The sequence below is a fragment of the Vanellus vanellus genome (assembly GCF_965231255.1).
Source record: "Vanellus vanellus genome assembly, chromosome: 17".
Classification (NCBI taxonomy): Eukaryota; Metazoa; Chordata; class Aves; order Charadriiformes; family Charadriidae; genus Vanellus; species Vanellus vanellus.
The window spans coordinates 1,703,822-1,716,711 of NC_138922.1; the positions used below are offsets into that span (position 1 = coordinate 1,703,822).

Consider the following 12,890-nt stretch of genomic DNA (forward strand, 5'->3'; position numbering starts at 1 on the left):
AACACCTACTTTCGGGGCAGCCTTCTGGTGCATACAGACAGATTTTGCCTTCATTTAGCTAATATTTACCTCTGGAGCATAGTTCATTAAAGCTTTTTGGCTTCTAAAATTTCCTGATGGAGCTGACAGTATATTCTCATTAAAAAGAGGTGTGTGTGTGTAGGGAAACCCAAACAAAGAAAACACAAAAAAATCCCCCAAAACAGTGCAAGTGCTGATGGTAACAGAAGTATAGATTTGGGAAGAGATCTTAAATCTCAGGCCTTGATTTTGGGGAGCTGTGGGGCTCAGCCTGGGCCACAGAGCTGGTTATTATCAGCTCTGAGGTTCCTTAGCTCTTTCTCCAAGCCGTGAGGAGTGGCAGAGCCTGCTCAGAGCCTGTTCCTGTGCCTGCAGATTAAACCCACTGAGCAGGTCCTGTCGGCATCCCAGGGGGGACAAATGGCAGCCAGGGGGACGGTGCCTTTCCCGGCTGCGTGGCAGGTATTTGCCATGCCGTAGGAGGAAGCTCGGCAGTAGTGGAAAAGTACCCTGAGAAACGTGTGCCCGTGCAAGAGCAGCCGTGACTCGGTGGGGCGCCTGCCGCAGGGACAGATCCTGCTCACAGCACAGGGACCTGCTGTCTGGATAGCAGAGAGCAAAATTCACGCCCTCGTTGAGAAACATCATGACCAGAGTCAGCCCGGGCCCTGGCTCCTCCTTAGCAAGCTGTGGTGTTAAAATGAAGCATCCGTGGCTGTATACGGGCATCTCCTCTGTCTTTGCAAGTTCCAAATCAATAAGGGGTCTTCTGGGAGGCGGAACCTTCCAGGGGCTGTTCCCAACAGAGAAGGCAAATGAGCTGCACTGGAGGTTGGTGGGCCTTCAGAGCTCTTCAATGGACTGAACTTCCAGCGTAGCAGTTGTGAAACGCAGTTGAAAATCCTGTGTTTAGAGAGCAGAATGATGTCATTTGCCAGGTGTCCTCTGCTGGAAAATTAGAAGAGGGCAATAGCTTTGTTCAGGTGGACTGCAAGTCACAGAATCATAGAGCATCAGAGGTTGGAAGGGACCCTGAAAGATCATCTGGGCCAACCTTTTGTGGGAAAGGGAGCCTAGATGATAGTAGCAGTATAGTACTAGATACTAGTAGTAGTATAGTACTGGATAGTATAGAACCTAGATAGTGCTGTGTCCAATCGCATCAAGTCCCCAAGGGCATTTTGCTTGAGGGGTGGTTGCCCATCTCTCTGACCTTGTCCTTTCTCTTCCTCAGCGTCACTTCTGCGTCTTCGCTCTCTCCATCCCTGGTCAGGACGCCCTGTCCAGGATCTACAGCACCATTTTAATGCAGCACCTGACAAGTGGGAATTTCTCAGGGGCTGTGCAAAAATCAGCTCAGCAGCTGGTTGCCCTGGCCCTGGCACTGCATCAGAAAGTAGCTGCTACTTTCCTGCCAACGGCTATCAAGTTCCACTACGTTTTCAACCTGCGAGACTTCTCCAATATCTTCCAAGTAAGTGTGATTGCTGTCCTGTGGTGCTCGCAGCTTGTTCCGAGGCCATGGGGGGCTGTGGACGTGTGTCCCCTGGCCCTGCTAGCCTCGGTCTCCCACCTGGCAGTGACACAGCATGTGTGTCCCCTGAGTAAAGGGGGTGACATCAGGCCATTCCCTAATTCCTGATTGGTTTTGGATTGATTCCAGAGCCATCACCCATGGCTTTGAGGAAAACCACTTAGAAGCTTATTTACTTTCCAGCCTCCTGTGGCCAAGGAGGAGGGATGAGTATCTCCAGAAGGAGGTGCAGGTTTTGGGTGGGTTAAAATGCCCTCTGGCTGTAGAAGGGACCAACTGAAGGGACCTTTGGGCTCCTGACTTCAGCACTTAATTAAGTGACAGTTGGTGTGATGCAGACGGGTTTGTCTTTGTGAGCCTCAGTTCCACACGTGTAAGTGTGGGGAGTAATGGTACTGCTCCACCACACGGGGAAAGGACTTCATTGCACTGATGCAGGTGGTGGATGCTTTGGAGGCTGCTGGCCCTGAAGACAGGAGAGCAGGAACTTGTTCAGCTGCTCTGCCTACAGCCAGTACAGTTTGTGGGCCTATACTGGCATGTCCTCATAGCTTCTCGATGGTCGTGTACTCAGCATGTGCATGAAGGATGGCATTTACAGAGTTGATAAATAAATCAAAACCAGCTTTGACTTAATTGCTGAAACTGAATTACCACTGGAGCCAGTTCTGTACCAAGGGGAAGTTGTTCAGCTTTAAAAATGTTTTCTTCCAACACTGGAAAGGTATTGTTTTCTTTTCATTTTTCCCCAGAAATCTCATGCTTTGAAGCAGTAGGTGTTACTACTCAAAGAGTCTTTTGGAGTTTAAGGCTGATTATTAAAGTTCGGGAAAGTTCTCAGTAGCCAAATCAAGAGGTTTGAAACACCATAACCTGTTGTAAAACAGCAGTTTGTAATTCGTTGCTTTCTTTATTAATGTCTGTTTTACAAAGCAGGTACTGAAAGTTCAGTGCCGTGTGGTCCAGTCCGTCAGACAAGAGTTGAAGTAATGACAGACAATGGGAAATCCAGGAACAGGACCCTGAAAAAAGTTAATAACTGCATTGTGTTAAGAAGGAATCAGACCTGTCACCTGTGCTCAACTAAACATCAGCAGCCTTTGGCGTTAGATGTGGGTCGTGTTAAATCCCGGCTTCTGGTTAATCTGTGCTTTGAAAGGCACAGAGAGAGAAAAGAAGCATTTCAATAGGAAGCTTTATATTTTAACTGTAGTCTGCTTGAAAGGTGCTAAGGTTGTGGGATATTAGAAAATGTCCTGCCAGATCTAGACGCTGCGCCAGAGGGGAGGAGCAGTGACAGGAGCTCAGATGGCTTTTCGTTTGTCATATGGCTGTAGGAGGAGCGGGGGACTCTGGCTCCTTGGTCTTATAGCATTTATTGAAATTGCGGTTCAATTTTTCTTGAACTCCTTCCTTACCTTTTGCTACTCAGTCTTGATTATTTACTTACCTTAAATATTCTTGGGATTTTGAGATCTCCTGATTTCCTGTTTAGCTCTGCTGGAACAGTTATTTTCCTGAAATTGAGTGTGAAAGAAGCTCTGAACTCTGGGAATGCATTTCCATGTGTTGCATTCGTTACATCTTCATAAATTCATAGTTTAGCTCAAGCTCTCTTGTCTGATGCCCTGCTAAAGCAGCGCCAACTTCAAAGTTAGGTCAGGCTGATCAGACAGGTTTTGAGTGTTCCCAAAGCTGGAGTTCCCATAGCCTCTCTGGTCCTTGTTGCACTGCTAAAGCCACTCTGTGATGAAGTTTATGTGTCTTTATTTCAATCAGAATTTCCCTTACTGCAATTTGTGCTTGTTGCCTCTTGTCCTTTTGCTACGCACCTCCAAAAAAAAATTTGGCTTGATCTTGTCTGTAACTCCCCATTAGGTAGTTGTAGGTGACAGTAATGTTCCCCTTCACCTTTTCCCATTTCTCTCAGCCTTTCCCTGCATGTCCCATGCTCCACCGTTTTACAGTCTTGGTGGCCTCCATTGAACTTGCTCCTGTATGTCAATGTCTTTCTTGTACTGGGGGACCCAGAAGGGGATTGAACTTCATACAGCTTTTCTCCAGCCTGTCAAGGTTCCTCCCTTTGGTGTAATAACTTCTCCGCTTAGTCGGTGTCATCTGCAGATCTGCTGAGGGTGAGCTGCCTTGTGTCACAGACTGGTTTGGCTTGGAAGGGACCTTTGAAGGCCATCTAGTCCAACCCCCCTGCAATGACTAGGGACATCTTCAACTAGATCAGGTTGCTCAGAGCTGCATCTGACCTGACCTGGAATGTTTCCAGGGATGGGGCATCTCCCACCTCTCTGGGCAACCTGGGCCAGTGTCTCAGCATAACACATCTCTTCCTTATGTCGGGTCTGAATCTACCCTCTTTTAGTTTAAAACTGTTACCCCTTGTTCTGCTAAAAGGTTTGTCCCCGTCTTTCTTATAAACCCCCTTTAAGTATTGAAAGGTCTCCCCAGAGCATTTGCTTCTCCAGGCTGAACCCCCCCAACTCTCCCAGCCTGTCCTCCCAGCAGAGGGACTCCAGCCCTCCCAGCATCTCTGGGGCCTCCTCTGGCCCCGCTCCAATCCCTCCGTGTCCTTCTGCTGTTGGGACCTCCCAAGCTGGAGGCAGATCCGCAGAGGGGGGTCTCCCCAGAGTGGAGTAGAGGGGCAGAATCCCCTCCCTCACCCTGTTGGCCACCCTGCTGGGGATGCAGCCCAGGGTGGGGTTGGCTTTCTGGGCTGCCGGCACACATTGCCGGCTGATGGCCACCTTTTTGTCCACCAGTGGAAAAGGCATTAATCAATACTGCCCTGGTACCAACCCCTGAGGAACACTACTGGTAGGTAGTTGGCCTTCAGTTAGAACTTTTAGCCTCGTGGTAGAACCAGTTTTCTAACCACCTTGCAGTCCATCCGTCTGTTCCATGTTCTTTTATGAAGCTTGGTGTGATGGCATCTGGGAAAAAGAAAGAAGAAAAAGAAAGAGAGAGGGAAACAAAACAAAACAAACAATCCCCCCAAAGCAGGAGCCATCTGAGTTTCCTTCCTGTGGGAAGATGGAGAATCGGAGGGTGTAAAGCTTGTAGGTCAGTGCATGATGCCTTTTTCAAATTCCTTTTAATCCCAGACAAACGAACACCGAGTGCATAATAGATGTGTATATAAAAGACGTTTGGGGACTGCTGTTTTACCAGCTATTCTGTGATGATACAAGCAGCCAAAGATAACTGTTAAAGGCACAAATCATGTGTGAATTGCAGCTGTGGAGGAGTCAACCCCTGCACTCGTTGCTGCTGTGCTGCGGTCCTGCTGGCTCTGCGCAGGTCGTTAACGGTGGCTCCATTTGCAGTCTGCCCAGTGGCTCTGGCGTTACCGTACCACATTAGACATTAATACTGTACCTAAACATTTAAGTAGGACCTTACAAGTCCAGCTTGATTCCCTCTGTCGAAACTGCCTGACAGCTCTTATGACAAGGAGTCCTGTGCTAATTGTCTCATTAGAAAACACTCCAGGAACCTGTATCTTAATTGCTGCAGCTAATGAAGAATGTATGGGTTTGGACCTGGTGTGCGTGTGAGTGTTGCACAGAACAAGACTGCCCCAAAACAAGTCGGCAGTAATTCCCTTCTGCAGACAGACAGGGGAACTTACTACTTTCATGTTTGTCCTTCTGTGCCCACCACTCATTGCTTGAGTGGATCAGGCTGATGTCTGTGTCGCTTGGATTCAGCTGAAGGTGACTCCAGAAGGTGCTCACTCTAAATGACAGCAAACATCAGAGATTTGTCTAGACAAATAAAGGTTTTGGTGAAACCAAAGGGGAAGAGAGCAACCTATACCCCTGGGGGTTGAAGGCTCGACAGGCAGCAGTGGGTTGACTTTGTGTTTGTCCTGACTAATTGGAATGATTGTCTCTGGGGCTCTGGGGATCTGAGGGATTCCTTTTTGCCTGGCTAGTCATGTCGTCTCCCTCAGCAGAGGAAAATGGATATTTGTGTATATTGGTTCTGTTCTACCTCAAACCAGGACAACAGTTCATGTTCAGCTCATCCTCATGGAAACATGGAGAAGAGCTCAGAGGAACTGTGTTTCTGTAGCACCTCATTCATTGGAGGTGAAAGGAGTCCGAGCGGACTGTCCTGTTGTCAGACATTGGCACTTTGCAGGTCTAAGGTGGGATTTGGCTCCAGATTAAGGTGCTCAGATTCAGGTGTGTGAGGATATCTAGGTTCATCCACGGCTGGGGAGGGCAGGAGGCTGTCCGGCTCCCCCTGCCAGGGACACAAGTGTGGTGTTTCCCTCTGTTGCCCAAGTGTGGCTGTCTAGTGCTTTTTGAAACATGTCAGGACATCCCACCTAGGCTCTAGTGGCTGCACCAGGACACGGGGGTCTTCCTGGATTGTACCCGCCTGCACTGTGTGGGTGTCTTGGCTGAACTGTGTTGCTTTCAGGGCTCTCTTGGCTGCAGGGCAGGTGTCCCCTGAGATCAATCATGACTTGGGAAAGTCATGGGAAATCCCATGTATTCCTGCACAACAATGATTTTATTCACTGTTCTCACTTGATCTTTGTCTCTGGACTTCACCTTCAGCAGGACAACCCTCGGTGCCTCGGAACTGTACTTGGTGGTGCCACTGCTTCTCTGGCATCAGCTGGCCAGGAGCACGAGGGTGAAACTTTGGTTCAGGCCCTCACATAGAAATAAGCCGGTTTCCCCTGTGTGGCACCAGGGTAACGTGTGGATGCCCACCATGGAGGGGATGGGCCGGCTCCCCCATGGGGAACGTGTCTCCAGGGAGGGAGGGACTGGCAGAAGGGCTGTGGGTGAAGGAGGGGAACCAAAGGGAGAAGGAAGCCAGCACCAGGCACGGTTTCTCTGATGAACACACAAACACATCCAGGTCGCTGCTCACCTGGAAGCCCACTAGGGTTTGGATTGAAGGATGCTCCTTTCTGATTTTGAAAAAGAATACCAAGGAGCCTCAAAATCCATGATCATCTTCAACCCCCTGGGCTCATGGGCTGGTTTTGAATAGTTACAGAAGGCTCAGCATGTATTGTGAAACCTATCTGTAATAAACCAGCTTAAATCTGCTGTCACATCTTCCTGGGAAGTGTTCTGAGTGAGGAGAGGCTGAAAACCGTAGTCCAGGGCGATGGGCAAGAAGGGGCTGGAGGAGGATTAGGCAAGATCTGCAGGAATGGCAGCCCTGGCACCTTGTCCTTGGTCTACATCACTTACTGGTGTCGCTGTTGCCAGGGCAAGGTCACCCTTCAGTCCTTTATAGTCCTTTGGGCTCATCAGAAGACGTTCTCTGTTACTCTCCCTCTGTAGCAGGTCCCATCTGCGGTTGAAGTCCGACACTACTTGCCTTGCATTTCTATGGCACCTTTTCATGCCTCTGGGTCCCACCATGCGCTGCAGAGTTAAATTGATTGGTACGCTCCAGGCAATTTACCCTTGATTAAAGAAGACAGGTCTCTGCAGTGACAGAGTTGTGGATTATGCTTTTTAAAAATATATTCCCTGCTGGCTCACACCAGAGAAAGCCCTGTCGCTGTCTTTCTCTCTGTCTGAAAGGGTTACCATGGTATTATGCTCTAAATTATATCTGTCATCTCTGTAAAATAATAATCATAGACTCAGCAGGGTTGTATTTTGCTTTTTATTCCCGTTTCTAACAAGATTTTCAAACAGCATGTCACATTAAGAGCTGCGGCAGTTGAGGAAGAACGGCCTCTGTCCCTTCCTGACAGCGAGGTGACGGCAGTGGCTCCGGCGTGTCTCGCTCCACCTCAGCTTCACCTCCACGCCGGCTTTAGCGGCCGCCGGACTTTACCCTCCTTTGCACGGGGAGGGATTTTCATATTTACCTGTGCTTGAACTTGCTCAAGAGCCCCGCAAACTTCAGGCTTGCAAATGCCAAAATGGGCCTTGTGTGTTGCCCGCTGGAGAGGGGGCGGCAGCGGCTGCCAGGCTGGTGCGGGGCGCGCAGCACCCCCAGCTTGTTCTTCGGCCTGGCGCGGTTGTTCGGCATGGCTTAGCCTGGGCCTCTCCTGGGATCTGGCCACCAGAGCCACTCTGGTTCCAAAGTCTCCCCCTCCTTCCGTCTTGCCCTTTCTGCTGTTTCTCTTCCCAACGGTGGGTGGTTATGGGCCTCTCCATTACATGCAGCAGCCGCCGCAGGACGCGGTGCCAATGGGGTGGTGGAGCCTCTCGTCAGTCCTCCCTGATGAGCATATCTTGAAATTGGCCTTTTAAATAGGACTCCGGGTTCGTGGCCCACAGGCTGTTGATATTAATGCTGTGTTTGTCACTGGTTTAGTGTCACCACTGTCCTCAAAGTGCCGAGGCTGCCCCAGGAGTAACATCGGGAAGGAGGAGAGCAGAGTGCTCAGTCCAGCAGTGCGGGATGGCTGGAAAGGGGTCATAGAATCACAGAATCATAGAACCAGTGAGGTTGGAAGGGACCTTTAAGATCATCAAGTCCAACCATTAACCTACCCTGATAAAAACACCACCACTTCTAAACCATGTCCCTAAGCACCTCATCTACCCTTTTCTTAAACACCTCCAGGGATGGTGAATCCACCACCTCTCTGGGCAGCTTATTCCAATGTTTAATAACCCTTTCAGTGAAAAAATGCTTCCTAATATCCAATCTAAACCTGCCCTGACATAACTTGAACCCGTTTCCTCTTGTCCTATCACTTGTTGCCAGGGAGAAGAGGTCAGCTCCCATCTCTCTCTAAAACCTCCTTTCAGGTAGTTGTAGAGGGTGATAAGGTCTCCCCTCAGCCTCCTCTTCTTCAGGCTAAACAACCCCAGATCCCTCAGTCGTTCCTCATAAGGTTTGTCCTCCAGACCCTTCACCAGCTTTGTAGCCCTTCTCTGGACACGCTCCAACACCTCAATGTCCTTCTTGTAGTGAGGGGCCCAAAACTGAACACAGTACTCGAGGTGAGGCCTCACCAGTGCCGAGTACAGGGGGAGGGTCACTGCGCTGCACAAGTTATGACCATTTTAAACATTGTTTAGACTGCAAAGAGAAAAAGTAATTTATTTTTCTTACCTTTTTATGCCTGGGAGACTTTCTGTTCTGTCCCCTTCTGATCACCCCGTCCGTGGGAGCACGTCAGGTCTCTCTTCCCTCCCGGACTGGGAAGCTCTGCTCTGAGTCCCGGTGCTGCTCTGCGCTCGCTGGGTCGGCAGGAGCGGGACGCGCGCCCGCTGGCAGGGAGCCCTGCGGCATGCACCACTTAACAAGTGGAAATAATTACCACCTTAGAAGCCTAGTGTCCAGAATTCACATCACATTGCTTCGGACCCCGCGTTCTGGACACGTGTTAGAGTTTTGCAGGTTTTGCAAGAACGGCTTGAAAGTTTCTGGTGTTTTGGGGGCTTTTTTTGTTTGGTTTTTTTTGGTTTTTTTTTTTTTTTACCTAGCCATTCAGCTTCCCTATATCTGTAGGTTTTATTGTGTTCAAGATAGCAGTATAAAACCGAAGTCTTTGACTTTCCAAGATTGTCCTCTATGTGCAGAGGCCTCTTCTGTTTCTCTTTTGGCTATCTGTGTGTAATATATTTCCACGTAGAGTTGAAATTTGCATATATGCCCCTGAGAGCATGTAAGGGTGCAAAGAGAAAGAAAAATTTAAATGTCTCTCTCCACTGGACCATCTGACCGTTTGACCTGGAATATCTTCTTTGAAGAGCTGCTCTAGCTGGGTGAAAAACTGGCTGGATGGCTGGGCCAAAAGACTTGTGGTGAATGGAGTGAAATCCAGTTGGTGGCCGGTCACAAGTGGTGTTCCCCAGGACACTGTGCTGGGGCCGGTTCTCTTTAACATCTTTATCAATGATCTGGATGAGGGGATTGAGTGCGCCTTCAGTAAGGTGGCAGATGACGCTAAGTTGGGTAGGAGTGCTGATCTGCTTGAGGGTAGGAAGGCTCTGCCGAGGGATCTGGACAGGCTGGATCGATAGGCCAAAGCCAACAGTGTGAGGTGCAAAACGCCCCAGTGCTGGGTCCTGCACATGGGTCACACCAACCCCATGCACAGGCTTGGGGTGGAGTGGCTCAAAAGCTGCCTGGCGGGGAAGGACCTGAGAGTGTTGGTCAACAGTGTGCCCAGGTGGCCAAGAAGGCCAAGAGCATCCTGGCTTGTACCAGGATTAGTGTGGCCAGCAGGGCTGGGGCAGTGATTGTCCCCCTGTACTCGGCACTGGTGAGACCTCACCTCGAGTGCTGTGTTCAGTTTTGGGCCCCTCATGACAAAGAAAGATATGGAGGTGCTGGAGCATGTCCACAGAAGGGCAACAGAGCTGGTGAGGGATCTGGAGCACACGTCTGGTGAGGAGCAGCTGACAGAACCGGGGGTGTTCAGCCTGGAAAAAAGGAGGCTGAGGGGAGACCTTCTCGCTCTTTACAGCTCCCTGAAAGGAGAGTGTAGCGAGAGGGGGTTGGTCTCTTCTCCTGAAGGAACAGGTGATAGGACAAGAGGAAATGGCCTCCAGTTGTGCCAGGGGAGGTGCCCAACTCCCCTGCTAAAGCAGGATTGCCCAGAGCACATCACTCAGGACTGCATCCAGGCGGGTCTTGAAAATCTCCAGGGAAGGGGACTCCACAACCTCCCTGGGCAGCCTGGGCCAGTGCTCTGTCACCCGAACCGTAAAGAAGTGTTTCCGTGTATTTGAATGGAACTTCCTGTGTTGTAACTTGTGCCCATTGCCCCTCGTCCTGTCACTGGGAACCATTGAAAAGAGCCTGGCTCCATCCTCCTTCAGCCCACCCTTTAGATACTTGTATGCCATAATAAGGTCTCCCCTCAGCCTTCTCTTCTCCAGGCTAAAGAGTCCCAGCTCTCTCAGCCTTTCCTCATAAGGCAGATGCTCCAAGCCCTTAATCATCTTAGTTGCCCTTCACTGGACTCGCTCCAGCAGTTCCCTGTCCCTCTTGAACTGGGGAGCCCAAAATTGGACACAGTATTCCAGCTGTGGCCTCACCAGTGCAGAGTAGAGGGGGAGAATGACCTCCCTCGACCTACTGGCCACACTCTTCCCTATGCAGCCCAGGATTCCATTGGCCTTTTTGGCAACAAGGGCACATTGCTGGGCCATGGATAATTTACTGTCTACCACAACCCCCAGATCCTTCTCCGAGCTACTTCCCAGCAGGTCCACCCCATACCTATACTGGTGCTTTGCATTCTTCCTCCCCAGGTGCAGGACCTTGCACTTGCTCTTGTTGAACCTCATTAGGTTCTTCTCTTCCCAGCTCTCCAGCCTGTCCAGGTCACGCTGGATGGCAGCACAGCTCTGGGGTGTCAGCCACCCCACCCAGTTTGGTATCATCAGCAAACTTGCTGAGGATACACTCTGCCCCCTCAGCCAGGTCATTAATGAATATATTAAACAAAATTGGACCAAGTATTGACCCCTGGGGGACACCACTGGTTACAGGCCTCCAACTAGACTCTGTGCCACTGATCACAACCCTCTGAGTTCTGTCCCGCAGCCAACTCTCAATCCACCTCACTGTCACCTCATCTAGCCCATACTTCCTCAGCTTCCTAATGAGGATGTCATGGGAGACAGTGTCAAAAGTCTTGCTAAAGTCAAGGTAGATGACATCCATGACTCTCCCCTCATCCAGCCAACCAGTTATAACATCACAGAAAGCTATCAGATTGGTCAAGCACGATTTACCCTTGGTAAATCCATGTTGACCACTTCCAATAACTTCCTGTTTCTCAACGTGTTTGGAGATGACATCCAGAATGAGTCGCTCCATTACCTTCCCAGGGACAGAGGTGAGACTAACCGGTCTGTAGTTCCCTGGGTCCTCCTTCTTGCCTTTTTTGAAGATCGGAGTGATGTCAGCTTTCCTCCAGTCCTCAGGCACCTCTCCTGTTCTCCATGACCGTTCAAAGACGATGGAGAGTGGTCTAGCAATAACATCCGCCAGCTCTCTCAGCACTCGCGGGTGCATGCCATCAGGGCCCATGGACTTGTGAATGTCCAGCTTGGCCAAGTGGTCTCTGACACGGTCCTCCTCAACTGAGGGAAAATCTTCCTCTCTCCAGACCTTCCCCTTTGCCTTCAGAGTGTGGGATTCATGAGGGACAGCTTTAGCAGTGAAGACCGAAGAAAAGAAGGCATTCAGTAACTCTGCCTTCTCTGCATCCTCCACCACTAGGGCACCTGTCTCGTTCACCAGTGGGCCTACATTTTCCCTAGTCTTCCTTTTTCTATTGATATACTGAAAGAATCTCTTCTTATTGTCTTTAACTGCAGTGGCCAAGCTGAGTTCTGATTGAGCTTTGGCCCTTCTCATTTTCCCCCTACATAGCTTTGTTATATCTTGATAGTCCTCATAAGTTGCCAACCCCCTTTTCCAGAGAATGTAAACTTTCCTTTTTTTCTTGAGGTCCAGCCAAAGTTCTCTATTTAGCCAGGCTGGTCTTCTTCCCCGTCTGCTCATTTTTCGAGACAAGGGGATGGCCTTCTCCTGCACTTTTAAGAGCACCTGCTTGAAGTATGCCCAGCCTTCCTGGGCACCTTTGCTCTTCAAAACTGCCTCCCAAGGGACACTCTCAACCATGGTCCTAAATAGGCTAAAGTCTGCCCTTCGGAAGTCCAAGGTGGCAGTTCTGCTGGCTCCCCGCCTTACTTGATCAAGAATTGAAAATTCTATCATTTCATGATCACTCTGCCCAAGGCGACCTCCAACCTTTACATCCCCCACAAGACCTTCTCTGTTAACAAACAGTAGGTCCAGTAGTGCACTTCCCCTAGTTGGTTCCTTCACCAGCTGTGTTAGGAAGTTGTCTTCCACATACTCCAGGAACCTCCATGACTGTTCCCTCTCTGCTGCATAGTATTTCCAGCAGACGTCTGGGAAGTTGAAGTCCCCCACAAGAATAAGGGCAGATGATTGTGAGACCTCTGCCAGCTGCTTATAGAATACTTCATCGGCTTCTACATCCTGATTGGGAGGTCTATAACAAACTCCCATCACGATGTCTGCCTTATTGGCCTTCCCCTTAATTCTTATCCATACACACTCAACACTGTCATCCACACTGTTAAGTTCCAGACATTCAAAATTGCCCCTAACATAGAGGACCAGGCCACCCCACCACCTCTCCTTCCTTGCCTATCCTTTTTGAAGAGTTGGTAGCCATCAATTACAGCACTCCACCTGTGTATGTCCTCCCACCACGTTTCTGTGATGGCAACTGTATCATAGTTTCCTTGCTGTACAATGGCCTCCAGCTCCTCCTGTTTATTTCCCATGCTGCGTGCATTAGTATAGATGCACTTCAGCTGGGCTAATCGTC

The 12,890-nt window shown here is 49.8% G+C and overlaps 1 protein-coding gene across 1 annotated transcript in view; it reads left to right on the top strand.

The window, feature by feature from the left end:
* DNAH9 (dynein axonemal heavy chain 9) overlaps positions 1-12,890 on the top strand; it is a gene marked incomplete at both ends in the record, with an annotated part of 232,270 nt that overhangs the window by 72,312 nt on the left and 147,068 nt on the right. Inside the window, one exon of the mRNA XM_082492287.1 lies at positions 1,256-1,495. Coding sequence (XP_082348413.1) covers positions 1,256-1,495 — 240 coding nt within the window. The remainder of the gene's footprint in view (positions 1-1,255; positions 1,496-12,890) is intronic.